The sequence below is a fragment of the Drosophila pseudoobscura genome, chromosome 2 (assembly GCF_009870125.1).
Source record: "Drosophila pseudoobscura strain MV-25-SWS-2005 chromosome 2, UCI_Dpse_MV25, whole genome shotgun sequence".
Lineage (NCBI taxonomy): Eukaryota > Metazoa > Arthropoda > Insecta > Diptera > Drosophilidae > Drosophila > Drosophila pseudoobscura.
Window position 1 is genome coordinate 12,686,113 of NC_046679.1, and position 22,544 is coordinate 12,708,656.

General features: G+C 46.9%; 5 protein-coding genes and 1 long non-coding RNA gene across 7 annotated transcripts; 3 read left to right on the plus strand and 3 right to left on the minus strand.

Annotated features, from left to right (window-relative positions):
- Positions 1–124: 124 nt before the first annotated feature.
- LOC117184865 (uncharacterized) lies at positions 125–705 on the plus strand. Its single transcript, XR_004470333.1, has 2 exons — positions 125–334; positions 517–705. It is a non-coding gene; the product is annotated as an uncharacterized lncRNA (long non-coding RNA).
- A 378-nt stretch (positions 706–1,083) lies between these two features.
- Sec20 (vesicle transport protein Sec20) lies at positions 1,084–2,168 on the plus strand. Its single transcript, XM_001358528.4, has 2 exons — positions 1,084–1,240; positions 1,303–2,168. Exons 1-2 carry the CDS (start codon positions 1,160–1,162, stop codon positions 1,903–1,905), a joined length of 684 nt encoding a protein of 227 aa, XP_001358565.1. The 5' UTR covers positions 1,084–1,159; the 3' UTR covers positions 1,906–2,168.
- Positions 2,169–2,642: 474 nt separating this feature from the next.
- On the minus strand, positions 2,643–3,141 carry LOC6897229 (60S ribosomal protein L30-like). The gene is made up of 2 exons (XM_002137365.3): positions 3,118–3,141; positions 2,643–3,063 (listed from the first exon to the last, which is right to left on the minus strand). Exon 2 carries the CDS (start codon positions 3,045–3,047, stop codon positions 2,712–2,714), a length of 336 nt encoding a protein of 111 aa, XP_002137401.1. The 5' UTR covers positions 3,048–3,063; positions 3,118–3,141; the 3' UTR covers positions 2,643–2,711.
- Positions 3,142–4,210: 1,069 nt separating this feature from the next.
- Positions 4,211–6,813, plus strand: Hpr1 (THO complex 1-like protein Hpr1). The gene is made up of 5 exons (XM_001358529.5): positions 4,211–4,386; positions 4,458–5,141; positions 5,199–5,485; positions 5,546–5,848; positions 5,910–6,813. The coding sequence occupies exons 1-5, from the start codon at positions 4,306–4,308 to the stop codon at positions 6,709–6,711; spliced, it is 2,157 nt and encodes a 718-aa protein (XP_001358566.3). The 5' UTR covers positions 4,211–4,305; the 3' UTR covers positions 6,712–6,813.
- On the minus strand, positions 6,734–10,838 carry LOC6897230 (zinc finger C2HC domain-containing protein 1C). Of its 2 annotated transcripts, none has more exons than XM_003736480.3 (5): positions 10,582–10,838; positions 9,636–9,840; positions 7,529–8,053; positions 7,401–7,436; positions 6,734–7,340 (listed from the first exon to the last, which is right to left on the minus strand). In XM_003736480.3, the coding sequence occupies exons 2-5, from the start codon at positions 9,687–9,689 to the stop codon at positions 6,825–6,827; spliced, it is 1,131 nt and encodes a 376-aa protein (XP_003736528.3). In that variant the 5' UTR covers positions 9,690–9,840; positions 10,582–10,838; the 3' UTR covers positions 6,734–6,824. The 2 variants fall into 2 exon arrangements, with proteins under 2 accessions (XP_003736528.3, XP_002137402.3); XM_002137366.3 differs by lacking the exon at positions 10,582–10,838 and adding an exon at positions 10,021–10,257.
- A 289-nt stretch (positions 10,839–11,127) lies between these two features.
- On the minus strand, positions 11,128–20,168 carry LOC4801484 (uncharacterized). Its single transcript, XM_001358530.4, has 4 exons — positions 19,736–20,168; positions 17,405–17,452; positions 16,421–16,810; positions 11,128–16,328 (listed from the first exon to the last, which is right to left on the minus strand). Exons 1-4 carry the CDS (start codon positions 19,836–19,838, stop codon positions 15,874–15,876), a joined length of 996 nt encoding a protein of 331 aa, XP_001358567.3. The 5' UTR covers positions 19,839–20,168; the 3' UTR covers positions 11,128–15,873.
- Positions 20,169–22,544: the final 2,376 nt, after the last annotated feature.

Genomic DNA, 22,544 nt, shown 5'->3' on the forward strand with positions numbered 1-22,544 from the left:
GGTATATTCCGACTGGCGCCATATTACTGCTTCTTCTTACTCTTTCGGCCCGTTCTTTCTCCCCTCTACTTTTCTTTGGATACAGGAAACTAATCATATCCATGAATACGTCTAAAACATATCAATCAGAGGGAATTTCTTTATTAATTACGTTTTAAAAACAGTTTGGAAAACAAGACGGTATATTTTGGTATATTTCTGAGGGTCAGACTGCATATTTTATCAGCGGTCACACTGATTTCCACGTTCACAAGGCGGGCTGCCAAAAAAAAAAAAAAAATAAATAAAAAAGTAGTCATGGACAAGGATAAATTCACGCTTCAGGAAGAAATAGGTCTGAATGAATTGAGATTGTTAATTTTTGCAATTTTTATAAAATTTTTGCGGCGCCACTGGCTTGACAGCTGTAAAGCACTAAAAAATACCAGCTCGGTATATTCCGACTGGCGCCATATTACTGCTTCTTCTTACTCTTTCGGCCCGTTCTTTCTCCCCTCTACTTTTCTTTGGATACAGGAAACTAATCATATCCATGAATACGTCTAAAACATATCAATCAGAGGGAATTTCTTTATTAATTACGTTTTAAAAACAGTTTGGAAAACAAGACGGTATATTTTGGTATATTTCTGAGGGTCACACTGTATATTTATCAGCGGTCACACTGATTTCCACGTTCACAAGGCGGGCTGCCAAAAAAAAAAATAAATAAATAAAAAAGTAGTCATGGACAAGGATAAATTCACGCTTCAGGAAGAAATAGGTCTGAATGAAGAATGAGATTGTTAATTTTTGCAATTTTTATAAAATTTTTGCGGCGCCACTGGCTTGACAGCTGTAAAGCACTAAAAAATACCAGCTCGGTATATTCCGACTGGCGCCATATTACTGCTTCTTCTTACTCTTTCGGCCCGTTCTTTCTCCCCTCTACTTTTCTTTGGATACAGGAAACTAATCATATCCATGAATACGTCTAAAACATATCAATCAGAGGGAATTTCTTTATTAATTACGTTTTAAAAACAGTTTGGAAAACAAGACGGTATATTTTGGTATATTTCTGAGGGTCAGACTGCATATTTTATCAGCGGTCACACTGATTTCCACGTTCACAAGGCGGGCTGCAAAAAAAAAAAAAAAAATAAATAAAAAAGTAGTCATGGACAAGGATAAATTCACGCTACAGTCCATTCGGCAAGACCTCATTGACAACAATTTGCAAGCCAAGGCAATTATTCAGGTGAGTAGTGCCCAGAGAAACGCCCGGTCCGTAAAGTATAATATCGAAACAACAAATTAAAGGACATAGTAAACAGTAGAACATCCATTTCCGAGCTTGAGGAGCTGAATGAAGCTGGACGGGCAAGGCTGTCGGCCATTCGCAAAAGCATCGAGCGCTTGGATGACTGGGCACGTGACATGGCCGACACATCTTTGGCGAAGGAGGTGGACACACATAGGGATCAATTCTCCAAAACATTGCAGGCATTCCGCAAAGCAAATGTGGCGACTATGCTGGAGATCGAAAAAGCCAACCGAGAGGAGCTAATGGCCATAACTGGCGAGAGTGAGTTGCGGCAACGGACCACAGCGAGAGCACGACACAACCAGGGCAGTCTGGTGTCGCAGGAGAACGATGTAACCGAGAAAATGCTGGCCATTTCGCGGCATCTGTCGGAGACTACGCAGAAAAGCGCCGTCACGCTGGAAACCCTAGTGGCGTCGTCACAGAATGTGGAAGCCACAAGTGACGAGCTGCATCACACAGCCGGCAGCATTAAAATGTCCGGAAAGCTGCTGAAAAAGTACGGTAGACGCGAATGCACCGACAAGATGCTGGTATTCTTTGCGTTTTGTCTGTTCCTTGTTTGTGTCTTTTACATTGTACAGAAGCGACTGTTTTAGGAAGGCGACCCCGATCAAAGTATACGATTCGGTGTTAAGTCAGTCGGTAGCTTAAGGGTTTCACTTTGTCGTTTAGGAAATAGGGAATAGTTAATGTCAACAGCAGGCCAGCATGGAGCCTCTAAAACTATGGATGTAATTATTAATTATTATAGTTAAGCGCTATTTGCTCTTAGTTTATTTATCTAATATTTCCGAACTGCAAATGTAAATCACTTTTTATAAATACATATACTCGTACGGCTAGTACGGACACCTGGGCACTCCGCCTGGATTAGTGAATCCATTTGTATTGACCAAACGGCAGATATCTTTGTACGAGCGCTGATGTTGCTGCGGCCTCGGTCCTTGCGTTTGCCTATAGTAGCCAGGATAAGACGGCTGTGGTGGTGGATAGTAGTAGCCGCCCCCTTGAAATAGCTGGCCAAGCACTGTTCCTTGGTAAGAGGTGCTCAAAACAAACCACAGAAGAATAGCACTGATATAGCCAGGACGCATGATGTTCGTACATATATGCGACTGCTCAGTTTGAGATTATAATTCTGAATAGCATTGCGGCTGGAATAAATCTCTGCCCTACTTATGAGATTTCTGCAACCTTGCTCTAAATGGGAAATTACGAGTATGTGATAGTCTGTTTTCATTGCCAATGATACTGATAACGGAGAGAGCGCGACCATTAGTAAAAGAGAAACAATACACGACCGCAGACACAATTCAGATTCGCCGAGAGACAGTTTCTTTGGATTTCCATGGGCAGTTCTTCTTTAACCCATATTTTTATTCAAGTTTAAATAAAATTCCATTTAGTTCTCGGTCAATGAGCGGATGATGTCCGAATCTCCAGGATCGGTAATGGACATGGTGCACACGCGGAAGTATTTACCGCAGGCGGTTCCCAGCTCAATGTTCGTTCCGCTGTAGTGCTGGACCTCAGTCTTGGCCAACATCGCGTAGTACTCAATCTCAGACTTCCTCAGGGCGGGCGTGTTGCTGGCGATCAGCACCAATTTGGCCTTGCCCTGACGCAAAGTCTTCAGCGACTGCTTGTATCCCAGGCAATATTTGCCGGATTTCATCACCAGCGCCAGACGCGCATTGGTGCTCTCCAGCGCCTTCTTCTGCTTCTTTGGGGCAACCATTTTTCAATATTTAAATCTGAAAAAACAGATTAATTAACAATAAAAATTTAAAAACAAAAAAAAAACACACCTTCCGCTTGAGAATGCAAAAAAAGAAAGAAATATACCAAAATATACCATCTCATTTAAAAAATATACCGTAAATATACTGACGAATTCAAGCTCTATTTTACATATTCCTTGTTTTCGATCTTCCGTCAAATAATACTCGCTATATAGAACATTTAGCCATGCCCACATAATTTTAACCGATTAATGAATTAATGTTCTACACAATTGGTTAGTTTTTAGTCCTTGCTTTTATTGTATTTTGCGTAAAAAAAGGCTTAAACGAAAAAGTTCAAACAAAACAAACCAAAGGGATAGTCGTTCATATTGCTCAATTTAGAGATTCCGTTGAATAATTCTGGCTAGATAACTCCCTTAGTTCTGCCCACATAATTTTATCCCATTGATGAATACATTTTCTACAAGATTAGCTCCTTTTAAGTTCTACATTTTATTTAATTTGTCTAAAACAAGGTTTAAACAAAAAAACAGTGACAACGGCACGTGGTTTTTAATATAGTATTTTTTATCGTTATTGATGGCTCTATCGATAAGTGTTTTTCCATCAGCTTATTTCGAATTTCTTCAATTCAATGTGATCCAAATCAAATTTCCTTTCAATCTGATAAAATAATTTGTTTTAAAGTGCCTTCAATTTGATTTTAGTATTGTATAAAAAGAGCTGTCAGCGCTGTAATTCAATATGTAGTTATTATGTAGCCGAACGTGTAGTTACCATAGAGCAGATTACTGATTTTGTAAACCTTATTTTACTAAATATACTTAACAATATTGTACATAATTGATTCATTTATCGGATAAAATTATTTTTTCATCACTAGGGGGTTCTAGCTAGCTTCTAGCTAAGCCGATTATAAAAAACCAGGATCATCATTTTCGGTAATGAAAAAATTAACCCATTTTGTTCCATTGCGTGTTAAAAAATACCCACGAAAATGATTCAACTTATAGAATTATAACGCAGTTCAGCAGAAACTAACCGTAGTGTTTCTTCTTAAAAGGAAGTAGAAAGGATTATTTTGCAAGGAAAATCTACAAGCACTGAAGTTGTCTCCCTGTTTAAAAATAATTTTTTTAATGGTGACCTAAGTGTTAATGTAAACTAGTTGGCTGTTTCTGTACTGTTGTGCAAACAATATTTTTTATATTGTTTTTGGGCTATAATCGTGTAATTCTGTTTGGAAATAAAATGAGCACGACTGCAGAAGCGACTGTGAAGCCGCCTCCGATGAAGTCAGCAAATTACTTTGCGCTCCAAACAGCGTTTGAGGTGAGAAATCGAAAAAGATCGGCGGGAACGAAACAGCGAACCGGCAATATGAAAATCGCAAATATTTACAGAATGCCTTGGAAAAGGCCATCAAGGACAACAGCGTGGAGATGCTTGTTAAGGAGTACAACAGCTACACTGCCAACTCCGAGCACGACAAGCGTCTGCCTATGGACCATGCCTTTCGAGTGCTCCTCATGAAGCGCCTGAAAGACGACGTCAAGCGAATCGGTGATCTGGTGCGTCTCTCTGTGGAAGCCACTCGGGCTGAAATCGTATCCAACACCATTCCCGTAGTGCTCCTTATAGACACTTTCGATGTGGTCACCCTGGATAGGTGTCAGGAGATCTTTAAGTTTGTGGAGGAACTGGTGGATGTGTGGAAGGAGGAGATATTCTTTGCTTCCTGCAAAAATAACATATTGCGAATGTGCAACGACCTACTGCGTCGCCTGTCCCGTACACAGAACACAGTCTTCTGCGGTCGCATTTTGCTCTTCCTCTCAAAGTTCTTTCCGTTCTCCGAGCGGTCTGGCTTGAACATTGTTTCCGAGTTCAATTTGGACAACTTGACAGAGTATGGACTGGATAGTAGGGATCACGATGACACCGACAATAAAGAGCTTGAGGACACTGCCGAGGACATCCCCCTCAAGATTGATTATGATCTGTATTGTAAGTTTTGGTCGCTTCAGGACTTTTTTCGCAATCCCAATCAATGCTACGGCAAGGCGCAGTGGAAGATGTTTCATATGGTAAGTGACGATCAAACTGTTGGCTTTGACTGGCTTGTACACGATTATTCTTTGCAGCACGCGGACAACATACTTCAGTCATTTGCCAGCTTCAAGCTGGAAGACGTGCGTCCGAGCAACAGCGAGAACGGCAGCGAGGCAGATCAGGCGATGGATGTAGACGATGACATTGTGGATGCCGCAGTGGCATCCACCGTGAGCAAGGCGAATCACTTTTTTGCCAAGTTTCTAACCAATCCCAAGCTACTAGCACTCCAGCTCTCCGATTCGAATTTCCGGCGTGCCGTCCTGGTGCAGTTCCTCATACTCTTTCAGTATCTTCAAGTGAGCGTCAAGTTTAAAATGTAAGTGAGCGAGGCTTCAGCAACAGGATACTTGAATAATTTGAGCTTCTTTGATTTTAGCGACACATACACCTTAACAACCGAACAGGCTGATTTCATTAAAGACACGGAGCCGCGAGTGTATAAACTTCTGGAAGAGACCCCGCCATATGGAAGGCGCTTTGCCCGAACGGTTCATCATATGTTGGTGCGCGAGGAGATGTGGAACAACTGGAAGAACGAGGGCTGCAAAGAGTTCAAGAAGCCGGAAGATCCTCCGTCGAACGACGAGGACAACAAGCCTCCTCCCGCGAAACGACCAAAGCGTCCACTCGGCGATTCCCTGCGCGATGCTGCGCGTAATGGCAAGTTTTTCCTTGGCAAGTACGTACACATCCCGCTTCTTTGACTTTCCGGAATGAAAATCTGAGAAATTCTCCCTTAGCGAGAACCTGACCCGTTTATGGAACTACTCGCCGGACAACTTACAGGCCTGCAAAAGTGAGCAGCGTAACTTCCTGCCCCTACTGGAAACGTATTTGGAGTCGCCTCACGATAAGATTGATCCAGCCTTCGAGTGGCGAGCTCTGCGCTTACTTGCCCGACAAACTCCTCATTTTTTCACTTCGCCCTCGCAGCCGTCTAGCAAGATTTCCGACTATTTGGAGCAGGTGCGCAAGCGTCTCATACGCGACAAAGAGCCCAAGCAAAGCGCCCCGGTATCCAGCAATGCATCAGAGCAGAACAACGGCCTGGCAGCAAAAAGTACACCCGCAGAAAATGAGCAGGATGCGGGTATGGCGCTGCAAGAAGCAGAGCCAGAGCAGGATCTCGAGGTGGAAGACACAGATCCCGTTGTGGAGGAAGTGGAAGAGAATCCGGGCCACGAGAAGTCATTGATGGTCACCGCCAAGCATATCGAGGAGGTGGCACCGCTCATTGGCGAGCCCTGGATGAAGGTGGGCAAAAAGATAGGATTCACCAATGACGAACTGCTGTTCTATCAAATGGAGCATCCCACCGCCAGTGTTGCCTGCTCGAAAATGCTGTGCACTTGGATCTCAGAGGATGACGATGCCACGCTGGAAAACTGGGCCTATATGCTTGAGGGCCTGGAGATGAACCAGGCGGCCGATGCCGTAAAGGCCATCATCGAAAAGGAAAAATCTGGATCTTCTGGAACGACTGCCACTGTTGAGCAGTCGCAGCTCGAAGATGACAACGATGTCGAAGTGTTATCCGACTAGGATGACCCAAAGCAGCCCGCAGTTTTAAGTTTAGCATCGTTTCATTCATCAAAAATTCCTTTATCACAAGTAAACGTATGGGCCTGTTCATAGTCGAACCCACCTCTTGGTCGTCAGCGCTTCTTCATAAGAGTGGGTCCGTTCTGGCGCGGTTTGTTGTGTATCATGGTGGCACATTTTGGTATATGCCGCTCTGCAGCCGTTTGATTGAAGCGTCTGCCGCAGTGAGGACACTGTATGTAGTCGGCATTCTCCGACGGCGGTGGCGGTGGAAGGTCACTCAGCTTGCCGCCGCGAGCCAAATGCGCCTGCATCTGCTTCGCAGATCGTATCGTCTGTATGAACTCCTCGTGCTTCTTGCGCCAGTTGCTTTTCTTTACGCCCGTGGACAGGCCCTTTATCTGGGCGGCACTGCTGTACGTGGACTGAGAGCGAGTCTGCTTATTACCCCTCTTGGCGGTGAACTTCTCCGCCTCGGTGCCGCCCACACGCTGCTTGGAGGCATCGAATATCTTGCGCTTGGTGGTGATGGTGCGCTGGCACACACCCTCGTGCTTTTCCAATCGATCCGTGTTGAAGTGCCTACCGCAGTATCGGCAGGGGGACGTACCATCAGGAGGCGGCTGACTCTGTCAGAAGAACAGTGGGATTAGCGTATGACCGTTTCAGCACCTGACACCACGACTTACCATTGTTTTCTTGGGGACTGGAGATTTTGCTTCGGCCTGAAACGGATTAACATGGAATCAAATTGAACAACATGAACATATTTTTTTGTTCGGAAAATAAAGGCAATGTGGGATGGGATGATACTCACCTTTCGAACCAGTGGAGGTGACTTGCGACTACTTGCGACTGCTGCCCCCCGACTGGCCGGTTGGGCCTTTGCTCTGGCCGTTGCTTTTGGCATGGGACTCCTCGGAGGAGTGGACTCCGCTTCACGCGGTGGCGTTTTTCTCGTAATCACAGGCTTTAGCCGATTCACAGTTCCCGCCGGATTGTACTTGTTGTTGTTGTTGCTATCACTGGTCAAGCGTTTGTTCAAGACTGGCTTGTCCTTCAGGCTCATGGCGGAGACATCTTTGATCAGTCGTGGAACTGGCTGATGGCTACGAGCGGGCTGCGACGGTGGCGTGGTAGCCCCACCAACAATGGGCTTCAGCGGATTACTGCGATCGATGCCAGCTCCGCGACGCCGCTCATCGAACATTTGGCGTACTTTCCCATTGCCCACGAGCCTGGACGAAACAGCGCTGGGGGCCACAGTAGCTAGACCATTGCTACTAGTCCTGCCCGCCATTAGGTTCCGGCGGCGCTCCTCCTCCGCCTTCTGAAATCGCATCTGGAAGGAGAATTGCGAACAAATAGAGAGATTCAGATTCAGTTGTGTGCGGGAGTGATTTTTGTTTTGTTGGATGCCCTCTATGATGGTTGTGGCCTTACAGGTGCCGAAGTGCTGTTGCCATTGCCATTGCCATTGGCATCGCTGGGTGGCAGGTGGCTCAACGCCTCCACTAAGCGCCTGGCAGCCCAAGATTCATTGAGCTTGAGGGGCAATATGTGATCGTGCTGGAGGTACTCCGACTCGAGCCCGTCGCTAAAGATGGATATCCGTTCGTCCTCCTCCGCTTGCAACATGCTCGGCCAACAGGCGCGTGTCAACTGAGGTGGACATTAGCACGTCCGTTTCCCCCGAGTGGAGTCATTAGGTGCACATGTGTAAGCTTGGGTTTTTTTTTCCCCCCCCTTCTGTTTCTTTTAGTGTTTGTGTGGGCTGTTGTTTGCCTGTCTATTCCGCGGGGCAAACGATGCGGCATGCGCCCACTTCCCACTTTCCGCTCGGAACAAATCCGTGCCCACCACTTACGTGCCGCCAGTACATAAAGCCCCGTGCCACACGACCCGCCTGGGCAAAGGTAACTTTGTCCGTCGCTGGTGGGCCAAAATAGTTGCCGGGGCTGGTGGGCATGCTCCGCCTTCGCCTTCGCTCCTACTCGTATTTCCCTATAGATAAGGCTGTTGCGGTATTCCTCTTGTTTCCTGGTTTGTAGTGTAGTGGCCTTCGGGACCGAACGGCCAGGGACATCGTCAAAGGAGAATACTAGAGAGAGTCTTTTGTGTATCGGACACTTGAGAAATTCTAGCCAGCTGCTGTCCTTTTGTTTAGCCTGCTTCTGCCCTCCTGCCTTCCTTGCCTCCTCCTCGCTGTTGTTGTGCATGGTGTTGCTGCATGCCAATAGCAACAACAAAAAAATCAATGGCTGCAACGGCCACCAGACGTTGCCATGGCTCACGTGGCAGTACAGCACTCACACACGGAGCCAGACACGGACACACACAGGTACACATTAAATGGGAGGCGGGGGGAGAGCGAGAGCTAGTTCGGCATTTGTTGAATGCAACAAAGGAAGCGCTCAGGTGACAAAGGACCTCCCACGGGGCCCGTTCCAATCAGCGATTAAAATCGCGCGCGACCAATTTTCCAAGGTAAATTATTTGATTGATTGATGAATTGATGGATTGTTGGACTGTTTTTCCTATGCTGTGTGTGTGTGATTGGCTGAGTGTGTTTAATGTCAACCCTTTATGGGTACTGAGGGGCTCTCCTAGGATTTTCTAGTGCCGCCTACGTCCCCGGGTCTGCCATCAACAGATGGCATCGAATGGAGAGCCTTTTGTGTCGCGACAAGAGCACCCATTCCCCAAATACGGGGAGGCACTAAATTAATTGGCTTTCCGCTGGGAAACTTCAGAAATAGAACTCCATCGAGCTCGAACCATTTTTGGAAGCGTCACGGAAATTAAACGAACAGATCTGGCTGCTGATTGGTGGATGATCATGGCCAAATGGTTGGCTAATTGTGGCAGCAAATTAGTGATCACAAGTGGCCGGGATGCGGCCTTCCTGTGACGAGAACTCTTACCCGCATATCGCTTAGCTTTGAGGGCAGGCCCTCTCCGGAACCGTTTGCAGCCATAGCCAAATATAGTCGGATGGATTCGATTCGACTGCTGGTGAGTGGGCAACAGACAAGGCGATGACGCGAGTAAGCCGCTTGAACGCTTTTGTTACCGTAGACCCGGCTTAGACCGCTTAGGCCGATGAGTCATGCGAGGTTGCCGCACTGCCTGCAAAGAAACAAAAGCCAGATTGGAGAATTACGATAGGCAATAAAAGTCGGCAGGAGGCGTGAATGAAAACAGGGTGCAAACAGTCGCCACAGATCGTCGGATAATGCAGTGCGTGGGCGACCAGACTCGGGCTCAGATCCAGACCCAGACCCAGACTCACACCCAGCTCAGACTCACAGTTGTGGGCCGATTGCCACACCGAATATGGCTCTGCCAATGAACACTCCAATTGAATCGAATCGAATTGAATTCGAAGCAACATGCGCACCAAAAACGAGTGAATTCTAATGAACGTTCGAAACGATTAAAACTGAATCTAAAAGTCTGGACCAAAAACAACTAGAAATGTTTGAAATTTATCAATGTATATTTGTTTAAGCAATATTCAGCCGAAGCTATTTATTTAATGTTAATTTTGGAATGCAAACTAATTCCATAACCAGTCGATCAAAGCCAGCTGGGTGAGGCATGTACCAGCCCCTTTCCTACAAGTGTTATTTCAATAAATATTCAGAGTACTACTGAGTATTTCATCTGGTTTTAAGGGCATAGAGCCGTCACTATTGCCGCCCACACATGCTGTTCCCCTCTCGACTTCGCTCACGAAATTAATTTATGTGTATTTCTGCTTTTTGGCACACGTCGTCTCTTGCTGACTAATTCCAACTCTCGGCTCTGTTTGCTCTGTCTGCGATTTGCATACGAGAACTCTTCCAGTAATGGCCGAAATATACTTACCAGCCGTGAGTGGGGACAGTCCTCCGGTTGGCCTGGCCAGAAGGCACGCGAGTTTGTTGACACACCAGCGATGGTAGGGGGTCAAATGAACTTTAGAGCCAGACCTCAAGAACTGGGTCACCGACGAGGGGACAGGACAGGATAGGGCAGGATAGGACAGTGGCTGGGGTAAATGGCCAGCTGGCAAATGGCCCACTCAAGTCAATTTGAATTTTAAAGAGGTGCCTCGCTTGGGCACCGGCTCGGCTCGACTCGACTCGACTGTTTGCTTAGAAGTTTGCGCGCTAACTGAGACAAGATTCTGAATCCGAATCCGAGTCCGATTCCAATTCCGATGGCCGGGCCCAGGCCCGAACAAGTTGCGAAGTTGGCGACATCGAGGGAGCGTTGCAACGCCAACTGATCTATACAGCGACGATGGTGATGGTGATGGTGGCGTGTCGGAGCTGGCTCCAAACCCCACTCCGCGTTCAGCATACCACTCTTTCCGCCCCCCGCCCATGTGCGTGATTTCGCAGCACACACGAAGAGAAACCATGTACAATGTTTATTCGCTCAATTGCTGTTGTTTCGTTCTCTCAGATGTTGTTGCTAATCTTTATTTGCTTTTTTGCTTTTTGTTTTACATTTATCAACGCCTGACGCATCGCAGATCTCTCCGTCAAAACTCTTCTTGGCTGCCTGCCTGCCTGCCTGAAGTCATCGAATCAAGACCCCGCGCGTAAGGTGTATTTATAGACCTCTGTGAGGTCTCTCAGCGGTTGCCGAAACCATGATTAATCAAAAGCCATCACACATAGATGTTGGTTTTGCAAATTGGCGAAAAATGAATTGGTACAAAATTCTTACAAAGTTTTTGCGATGGGAATCGATTCGGAAATGTTCGACATGTGAGCGTATTCCAGATTCGGCAATCGCTTGGGTCTGATTCAGTGGATGACTTCTTTTGTTTTCTTTAGACAATCATAAATGTTCATTCGTTTTCGTTTTCGTGTGCTTTGGGGGCTGTGCGGTCTTGAAACCATATAAGAGCGTTCGACTTTCGGGCTCTTCTAAGTGCCAGCCTCTCTTTCTCTTTTTGGCCAAAAGTATTCTGCTGCACATGCTCTTCGGCTTGGGGATTGGGTTTGGGGTTGGGGTTGGTGGCACTTGGTGAACCTGCACCAAACAAAGGGAAGGAATGAGGCAGGGTTCGTTTCGAGCAGATCTTCCTCTGGCTGAAGCGTTTTTGTCGTTTGTCGTTTTTGGGCTGAGAATTTGCGGCGTCATGCGAGTGAACGTCTACCAAATATTTATAGACACATATACATACGATACACATCAATAGAATTACATATTTACTTCTCTAATTACGGCTCGAGAGCGACCCTGGCCAAAGTTCGGGAGAAGGGAGGACATGGTTGGGGGTTCGCAGGTTGCGGGAGTCTTTGGCGGGTCTTTCGGCCTACGCTTAAAACTTTTACAATTTGTTACATTCATAGTACATAAGATTTACTCGTCCTCATTGCGATTGGGCTCTGCCATCGGGTTTTGGTTCAATTTAATCAATTATGCTTCTGCCTTACGCCAATGCACACTTGTGCGGGTATGTGTGAATATGTATATTATATGCACACCTATTTAATGTATATGTATATGCATGCATGTATGTATGCTTTCTTGTATAACTTGTATGGTCTGCTGCTGCTTCATTTCTTCTGTGCTCTGACGACAAACTGCCAGCAGTGCGGACCACAAATTGGAATACATTTAACAATGACACGGCAACTTCAACGTCAACTTCAACTTCAATATCAACATCAACATCAACGACACTGACAACTGACAATTGGTAACAAACAACGAACTTACTAGCCTAATTGCAAGTAACGGGTATATGGTGAGCCGGGCGGCAAGGCCTCGCCGGCAGATCGGGCGTATACGCGATGTCTGCTTCCGGCCTTGCCGCCGTTGCGCTCTCTCGTTCCATCTCTCACGGATCATTCACTTGGCTTGGATTCATAACTTCTATTTGCTCTTTCGGTTCGTACTCGGGGGCGGGGGCGGGGCCGCCGCCTCCTTGCCCTCGCTGGCTGCCTAAATGCGCAGCACAATAAAAATGGATACAGTACACATCTGTATGTATATGTTTATGGGTGTATATATACTATATATACTGTTATGTTGTTCAGCTAACATCGGAAATGCATTTTACGTGTACAATTATTCTACAAAAATTTGCTTCTAAAGTAAGGTTTCCCTCAGTTGATGTTTTAAAACACACATGTGGTTGGGTTTACATGGTTCGCATCGTTTACAATAAACTTTATAAAAATACTTGTTGGTAGTGTAACTGAAGAGCGTGTGGGGGATTGACACTTAATTGAAGCTTGAGGTGGCTCAAACCCCTTCAATCGAATTCAATCGTATTCATATTCGTACGTTTACGAGTATTTTGTAGATATTCATACATAAGTTAGGGTTCATGGAGTCTGGAGTCAACTCCATTTCCATGCTGGACGTGCTAAGACTATTTATTACACACAGGCCAGGCCCGAGTGTCTGGCCACTTCTCCTTCGACATCTCCACATCATCGAAGCTTTAACAATTTACATACATATGTATACTATTTAATCCAGTTTCTCCTACATGCGTATGCGTGATTGTCCAAGGTTGATTTTACTTCTATTTTTGTTTTAGATTTCATTTCATTTCATTAAGTTTTAGGTTTTAGGTTTTAGGCTTTAGGTTTTGTGTCCGTCCATTGCTGAAAGCCTTCTTGACTAACAATATTCGGCTTACACTCGGATTAGGCTTCAGACTACAACATTTTGGTGAAGATATTCCCATCTATATATGTATAATATGGTATGTGTGTGTGTATATATAGTATAGGTATATGCATGTATATGTTTGTGTCTCGAATTTCGAATCGCTTCGTCTCTTTATCTAGAACTATAAGCCAACATTCAATGCGCTCTAATTTAACGTCTAAACGACAATTGCTTAAGTCTTTTAGTCTACATTTACTTATACTCGTAGGTTGCGCTGTTACGCTGCGCTGCGTGGGTTATCTCTCGTCTTTCCCGTACTAAACACCTAACGAACGGTTCGGTTCGGCTATGGCTATATAGGTATTGTACACAGACACAAACATACAAACGCTTACGTGTGCGCGGAGTATACATACAATAACAACGATTGGGTACGAGTGTGTGTGTGGGCTGTGTTCTGTATTCTGTATTCTGTGAAGGCTAAGGCTGTAGCAGGCTCAGGTTTAAAGGTATCGTATCCGTTTCCGCTGCATGCGTTGATTATTGTTGTACGTAAAAATATATGGCTATCAATACACATACAAATACAAAGGACCAGCATGCAACAGATGCGCAGAGGGCAAACATACATATGTATATGTATGCCCTCTTACCCGTAATTTATGTTCTAAGTATCCTGTGTATATCTTAACAATCTTAACAAACATCCTACTTATTCTAACATTCTCTATATACCTAACGTACAGTTAATTCAAGGTGTCCGTAGCGGCGTTTTCTCTTTGTCACATTCTGGCGCACGGTGGCGCACAAAATTGCTCTTTAAAGTTCTTCAAAATGAAAATTCAAATTCGAATCAATATAGAATGAGAGCATGAGAATGACGAATGCGAATGACAGTGGATGTGTGGATGTGAATTTCGAGAGTGCCTACACGAATACGAGCATGTACGCTGTATGTGGGGTTTGGATTGGTTTCGATTGTTTTCGATTGAACTGCTGCGATGACAATGTGAATAGTATCTGTGATTTGTCCTTAACTAAGTACTTCGATTACAATACAATAAGCGTACAAGTGTGTGCACACACGCGTATCTTTGTCTTTGGTATCTGTATCTTAATACATTTGTGATTTGTTTTTTACCTGGGTTGCTAACTTGTCTCTTGCTGTTTCGTTTTTGTTTTATAAACTTTACATCAGTACGGGTGGGTATGTCGATTTCTCTGTGTGTGAGTTAGTTTTGTAAACTTAACTGGCCTTAATAGTCCTACAAGGAGGGGGTCGGGTTCGGGGTCGGGGTCGGGTTCGGGTTCGCTTTTGGGTCCAGTGTGAGACTGTGTCGAGTGCTTACGTCTAGAGTGTGTGGGTTCTAGCCCTATTTTAAGTTACTTGTTAGTTACCTGGTTTTCCTGTTTACTGTACGTAATTTCATTTAACATCCTATATATATCAAAATGTCGGTCTTTCTTTGGTTTTCCTATTAAGTTTTTATCGAATTACTTGCGGCGTACGATACCCCATACGAGTATCTGTATAAATTTGTCAAAAATTTGCACACAAAAATGGTTTTCTGTTTTGCCGGGGGGAATTGGTGGGTGGTTTTGGCTAGTGGTGTGGGGGGAGGGGTACGATGTGTGGATAAATCTGTCTATTGATTACAAAAATTCTAGAAAATCATGGCAAAACAATTTGAAAAAGTGTTTCCATACAAATTGCATCAATATAAATTTCAAAAGTTTTCCAAATACCCAAAAGTATTTCCATGCTTTTGTTTGTTGTTGGTGTGTGAGAGTTTCCGTTATCATTTTCATTTAGATTTGCATCCTGTGCCATCCTGCCCGTCTCTGGCATGCATTATTTATTATTTATTGTAATTTCTTTGCCCCTCGAGTGCAAAAATATTTTGTAGCCTACTTACATACAATACGATACGATAAGATACGATACGAGAGTATATGCGCGATGCAAAAATATTTTCGCATTTCAAATGCTTTCTGCGGTTGCGATTGCCAAGTGTGTGGTTGGGTGGTGGGGTGGTTGGGTGGTGGGGCGAAAGTGCGGTTGCATATATGTATACATGTAGTTGTGTGTGTATGTGTTTATCTGGTTGTCCGACATGCACTCACACACCTTCACATCCACATACGTGTCTGTGTAGATTTCCGAGAAAAGTGGGGGAATTTCCGCGGAATATGTTATGTTTTGGCGAAATGCATTACGTTCGCATTACGCTCGGGTTTCTGTTTAACTGATTAACGCGATTAGCACACAGATAGAGGACACAGGACACAGGAAACAGTAACAACCACCTACGGGGTTACACAGTTACAACACATGTGGCGTATACGTAATGCAGGATTCAGATACCCTATACCTATGCCCTCTCCCCATTCCATGCAATGTCTATTCCTATTATGTGGCAACATCTAAGACACAAAGAGTAAGGGTAAGCACACCTATTATACGTACTACCGAAGCGATTACCAGTTGCGAGTGTTCCAGAGGTTAGATCTTATGAGGGTAGGGGGCGTGGGGGGCTTTTAAAATATGAAATCGCCACAGTCCATGGCGTAGTCAAAGTCCTCGCCGCCAATGTCGTCCACTCCGCCGGAATGGAAGTCGAAGCCGCCAATGTCGGTGTGGTAGACGGCGCCGCTGCATGAGGTGTCGATCAGATTGGTGCAGTGGGTGGTGGGCAGGGCGTGAAGAGTGAAGGTGTCCTCGCACTGGGACCAGGTCAGGCCGCCGCTCCACACGCCGTTCGGCAACGTGGCCCATCCCCAGCCATGGCCCCAGGGCAGGGCACAGGCCAGCGAGGCCTTCGAGTCCGGCTTCTTGCTGAGAATGGCCACGGCCGCATCGCTCTTGACCAGTGGATTCTGGATCTGTTTGTACAGCCTAGTGGTCATCGCCGACGAGGTGCAGCCATGGTGCTTGCTGCTGCTGCTGCTGTGGGCCGCCGCCTTGCGGTGCTTCACCTCCGACTGGGTGGCAGCTGTGGACGGGACACGGACAGGGGCAGTATGGCAGCAGGCATGGGTAGGGGATTTGCACGGAATTATCAACGGATTGGCTCTATATACTCACGTCTAATGCGCACCAGTGGGCGTCGCAGCACGTTCATCAGGTGCGGCTTGTCCACCACCAGCTCGATTTGTGGCGGCGGCGGCAGGGTCTTCGTAATCGCATCAATCCAGTCGCTCACCTCCTGCTCGGACTTGGCCAGCATCCAGTAGACCTTGGACCGCTTCCGCTGCGATCCGAGTGCAATCAACTGGGAGACATTCACGCCGTCCGGTAGCGGCGGTCGACGCGGTATCTGTCCAGTCCAGTGGGCAATGGCCAGCATCTCGGGCGCTTCTTTCACTAGGATCTTGCCCGACGGCGAGGTGCGTCCCGGCTCCGTGAACCAGGCCATGGTTGAGTCGTCGTACAGTACCACCCACTCCTCGGACCAGCGATTCCAGAACATTTGCTCTGTCAATGGCAGGTGAACAAGCAACGTCAGTGCGGATCATCCTCAAATCTGTAGCCCACAAGCTCAGCACAAATTGCTCCCGGCCGTGTTGCTACTCAATGCTGCCCCTAACGAGCCTGACAATGACGCATCCTCAGAATCCTCAGCCCTGCCAAATCATGAGTAATTACACTTGAATGTGGCCCCCAAAAGATTATCCACCCACACAACACATCCTCTGTGCAGGCATCTATCTCTATCTATGGCTATGGCTATGGCTCTGGGTCCGGGCGGATGCTGCGTCATTCCGAGTTGAGCTTTCAGGCGGACCTGAGTCGCTTGTGCTGAGTTGACAGATTGTCGCCCGAGCTGTTGAGACCTGAACTCGGCTCGGGTCTGGTCTGGTCTGGGGCTGGGACTGGGTCTGCTGACTGTGCTAATGGGTCGGTCTGTCTGTCTGAGACCCGGCTCATCTTCGCTTGAAATGGTCCATTCAGGGTCATGTCATTGCATTGTCTGGCACTGCATGCCCCAGCCACAGCCACAGCCACGACTGGCCACAGCCCCAAGTCTAACAGGTACTTTTTCAGGATTACTTTTTCGGGTTTACTTACTTTTGTAGCGCAGTAGGTAGCCGCCCTTGATCTGTTTGCCGCCAGTTCCTGCAGAGACAACGAAAAAGGAAATAAATGCCGTGTATATAGATATGTACGAGTGCATCCCAGCGAATCGAAGCTCATCTAGTCCACATCCGTTGCCCAGTGTTCAGTCATAGGCTGCGACCTAATTGAACAGGAGGTTGCCCCTGCAACGGAAGCTGGAGTCCATTTCCCATTCGTTCGATTTGAACTGAAAGCCGAGATTATGTCGCCCACGCACTGACAACAGAGAAACACGGGACAGCCGGTCGTCCCCTGGCCACTGGAGCTGCAAATTTCTGTTGTAAAAGGAAGCGAACGGGGCCAAGAAATACGAAACGAAATGTAACACGAAAATTCATTTAGCAATTCCCCCGGAATTAACTCAATCAGACAGCCAGTTGAGGCAGGTGTGTGGTATGCCTCAGCCCCAGCCCCAGCTGAATCAGCCTGCCCCCAGTGTTGCACTGAGTGTCACCTGCACTGGCACTGTCGCTGTCGCTGACACTGGGCTGTCCGGGTCTTGCATTTCAAATTCATTACCACTGGACGAAGACAGGAGTGCAGAGTGTACGTGCGAGTATATGCATGTATAGTAGATGCAGGGGATGGTTGGGCAAACATGAAGCTGGAGGTGGACTGAATTAATTACTTAAATAAAGATGGCAAAGGCTCCATACGTATACTTGATATGATATCATATTAAAGATTAAGTCTGTCTAAAATTTCCAATGAAATTTAATCAGTGGAAAAGCATTGAACGCAGACCATTGGCAAATGGATAAAGTACCGATTCGTTCGATGGTTGATAGGGTGTATCATGCACATGCAATGTATTTTGTTTTTGCTCTCTTGAGACCCAGTTTCGGACTTGCTGTTGGATTTTTGGATACAAAAGACTATGTATTTTGTTGTTGGATTCTGCGGCCGACTCAGCTGCCCAAGGCAGCTGCCCAAGCCACGGCCCGTCAAGCAACTTTTTCCTATTGGTTTCCCTGCAATTATAATGCATTCTGAATTCAATCAGATTGGTACATCGAATTGCGGATCTTGAAGAGCCTCTTGGAAGAATCCTTGACAGTGAATCAGCTGCACTTTGGACCACTTGAGCGCAAGCCCTAGAGAAAGTTGATTCAGCAGCAAACTGATTATGGCCCGAGTGTCCTGGCAACAATTTGCTTTGGCTGCGAATGGTGATGCGATTGAGCTGAGACAGCATTTGGATAACGAAGGCTCGAGGGGCATGGCTGACCCTCAGAGCGGTCTGGTTCCGAAATGCCGACGACAACGATAGATTATAGAGTCCCAGTGTCCACTGCTGGCTATGATGATGATGATGATGATGGGAGAACGAGCATGCCGAAGGACACTGTGCCGCTTGTATAAGAAGGCATCGGACATCATGTGTGCCACTTGAGTGCACGCACACAGCCACAGACATTGCACATGCACATGCACATCCACATCCATATGACAAATCAGCTAGAATTGCAAGTGGCTGCTGCAACAGACAACGTTCTCTGGCAGTCAACGAAGGCGAACGTGTACAGACACAGCTGTAAGGCTCGGGGTTGGAGGGGGACTTAGTTGGGGCTGGGGCTGGGGCTGGGGTTGGGACTGAAGTGTGGAAGCGCTGGTATATAGTAGTTGCATGATTTATGCATGTGGCTCGTTGCAAACTGTGGCCTGAAGCGAGCTGTCATCGTTGCCAAGCTGGAATAGCATCCCAGATACACACGCACACACACACACAGTGATACAGTGTAGTATACTTAATGATTTAATGCATGACATACGAGTTTATGTGCATATATACACATGCTGGCCAATGGGCGTGGCACTGTCTACCAATTGCAACATAATGAAACCGCATTCCGGATTCCGCTTGATATGTGGAGCGGGTGGGCGTGTATGTGTGTGTGTGTGCATGTGCCCCATAACGAGGCAGGTCAACAATGGGGTCCGAAGGGTGCGGGAGAGCCAGAGCCACAGAGAGAAATGGGAGGGGGATGAGAGTGAGAGTGAGAGTAAGAGAGACTGTGGCAGAGGCAGAGGCAGACAGACTCGCAGCTGCGCCTGTGTGCGAAATTCATTGAGAAAAATAAGGCCAGGCCAGGCCAGGCCAGGAAAAACGAGTTCAGGGTTTTCCGCCAAATGAGGCCACAGCGACTGCTGCTTTTCGGTGCTGTGGCACCAGAGCCTCCAGAAGCCCAGCATCGTTTTCGTTTTCGGTTTCACTTTCTCCCAAACGGAACCCCCCGTCCCCACCCTATGCCCTTCTCACCTGTATCCATGTTGTGTACTTACCCATCGCCTGTGGCTGTTGCAGCTGCATCTGCTGGGGATGCTGCATGAACGAGCAGTCCGGCTCCACGCTCTCCGACTTCACCTTTGTGCACATGGAGAACATATTTGATCCCTTCCTTTCCTTCGTATCCGTTTCCGTTTCAGTTTCCCTTACGTTTCCCCGTTCCGTATAATTGGCTCTTGGCAGCTTTGTTGTAGTTTAATTGATTTTGTGGTCTTTCGATTGGCAGCTTCTCGGGTCTCGGTCTCGGGTATGATAATGGGTATGGGGATGGTTCAATGGCTCAATAGCAATGGAATAGCAGGAGCGAAAGTGATGTCAGCACCAGGCGCGCGTTATCAGAATTCACACAGGCACCGACACAGGCACAGACACAGGCACAGGCACATACACAGATTCAGATACAGATACAAAGCCACCAACAGTCACGGGCATACAGAAACGCAAGAGTGTTGCCTGCTTTCGCTTTCCCTTTCGGACGAAATTTCTTTTTGTTCGCTCTCCAATTTTGTGCCGTTTTTTTCCCGCTATACGCTGGATGCTGGAGATGCCAGGAGCAACGCCTTTTTCTATATAATCTGACAATGGATGCTTCTGTTGATGGTTGGAAATTAATGGATTAACGCAGATCTGACACTGGCATTGCTAATTAGATTTCATTTGCAATTTTTGTGCTTTTTTGGCCTCTTGGTTTCCGCTGCTTTGACTGCTGCTGATGATATTGATGGACCTCCACATCCGTGTCCGGCGAAACTGACAGCAAACACGGAGTGCAACCGACGCTGGATGGGCATGTAATGGTTACGGATAGCCTCCTGTCACTCAGCGAGTCAATCAGTTGGATTGTTGGATTGTTGGATTCTTGGTCAGTGCCCAGGTCCAGTCACAGTCACTGCCAGTTGCACATTGCGATGGGATGCGTTGCGTTGCGTTGCGATGCGATGCGTTGCAGGTGCAGATACGAATACAAATACGGATACAGATACAGATACAAATTCAGTTATGGTGACAGAGGCAGCAGAGTGGTGGTGTCTGGTTTCTGTATGAATTTAATTATTTTTGTTGTACGATTCGGCTGAACTCTCCTCCTGTCAGTTCTGTCTGCTGCCGCGCTGATGCTGCTGCTGCTCCTGCTGCTGCTGCTGGATGTGCTGCTACTGCTCTGACTGCCTGCTGTGTGGATGGGTGGATTGTCCGCTGCACACCTATGCTGAGTAAGACGGCCGAAACTCGACTGACGACGGCCATCGAGGAGCCCCGAAGCTCGGAGACGAGACCAGCCGAGAGCTTTTTCGGCCAGGACTAGGACAACACCAACAGACGCAGGCGGTCGAACGGTCGGATCGGGTCGGCTCGGGTAGTCTCGGTTCGGTTCAGTTCGGCTGATGCTGCTGCTGCTGCTGCCGCTGCTTCTGGTGTCCTTCAACGTCCTACGGCAACAACACGTCGGCAAACGAACCCGCCAACGCCAGCGCCAACAGATGACAGACAGGGACGCTGCTTTCACTCATCTTCTATGCTTTCTCTCCATCTTTTTTTCTCTGGCCCTATTACTGCTCTCTCTCTCACGCACACGTTCCCCCCATCGCCCCCTCTGTGTGGGGCGGGTATGTGTCAGTAGATTAGGGCCTGGCTGCCTAGCACTCCAACACACACTTCCCAAAAAGTTGTCGTCGCCCCAGAGAAGCACTTTCCGGCAGTCTTTCACTCCTCCAAAATGGGAGGCTGGGGCACCTCTGGCAGCATCTGCTCCGCTCCCTGATAATCGGTAATAATGCGCTGAGCCACTATTCAAATGGGCGGCAAGTAAATAAACAGTACTTAGTACTGTTGGCAGCACTTTCTGGGGCGCCTTCCCGGTTCGGTGGAAAGGCACTTGACGCAGCTGCTGGAACCAGCTGGGACACACAGCCACAGCCAGCCCCCCTCTTTGTCCCTTGGCCTGGATGGATAGTGGATAGTGGATGGGCAGGGCCGAGGGCAGAGGAGAGAGGAGAGCTTTCCCATGCAAGTATGGGTGACCCAAATTGAAAGATATCCCCAGTGCACGAAAGCGATTTAATTATCCTAATTTGATTTTAAGTGACTCTCACAGGGCCACATGGCGTATGAGGAATGGGCCCTGCTGTAGTCGCTGATGCTGCAGCTGCTAGTAGAGACATTTAAGTGGGTATTACTTATATACATAGCCAACGAGTAGCTGATTGATTTGATAATATGGCTTCTATAGTGTACTCTTTTCGTAGGCAGATAGATGGGTAGATACTTGCAAGAATACCCATTAAGTATGTAATCAATGTGAAACAGAATATACAGATCGATTCTCGTCCCTAGGACTATGCAGGATTTCCAATTAATTTTTAATTCAATTGTCAACAGGCCAGCAGAGACGACTTCCAAGTCAACAGCACTCATTCCTGCGGCGCAATAAAGTGCAATTGTCGGCTTGCTGTCCAATGATGTTCCTTTATTGGGTATGAGGCATGGTCGCCAGTTCTTGGAAGCCTTTTAAATGGTTTCTTTTTATTGAAATTGCAATTGCAATGCCTTGAAGGAGACCCATTTATTTTCCATCACTTGGGTGGCTCAATCTCGTCCACGCCAGAGGATGTCTTTGTCGTCTTTCAATGTCAGCTGGCAGTTCCCAGTTCCCAGGTCCCAGGCTCCAGTGTCGCGTTGTGGCTGCCATTTGTTTGATGTTGATGCTCGTCTGCATGTAAAACCTGAACGTGAACATGAACCTGAACCTGAAATCACTTAATCAGTTTATGCAGCACAAATTTTGCGATGGCAAAGTTCGTTTCGGTT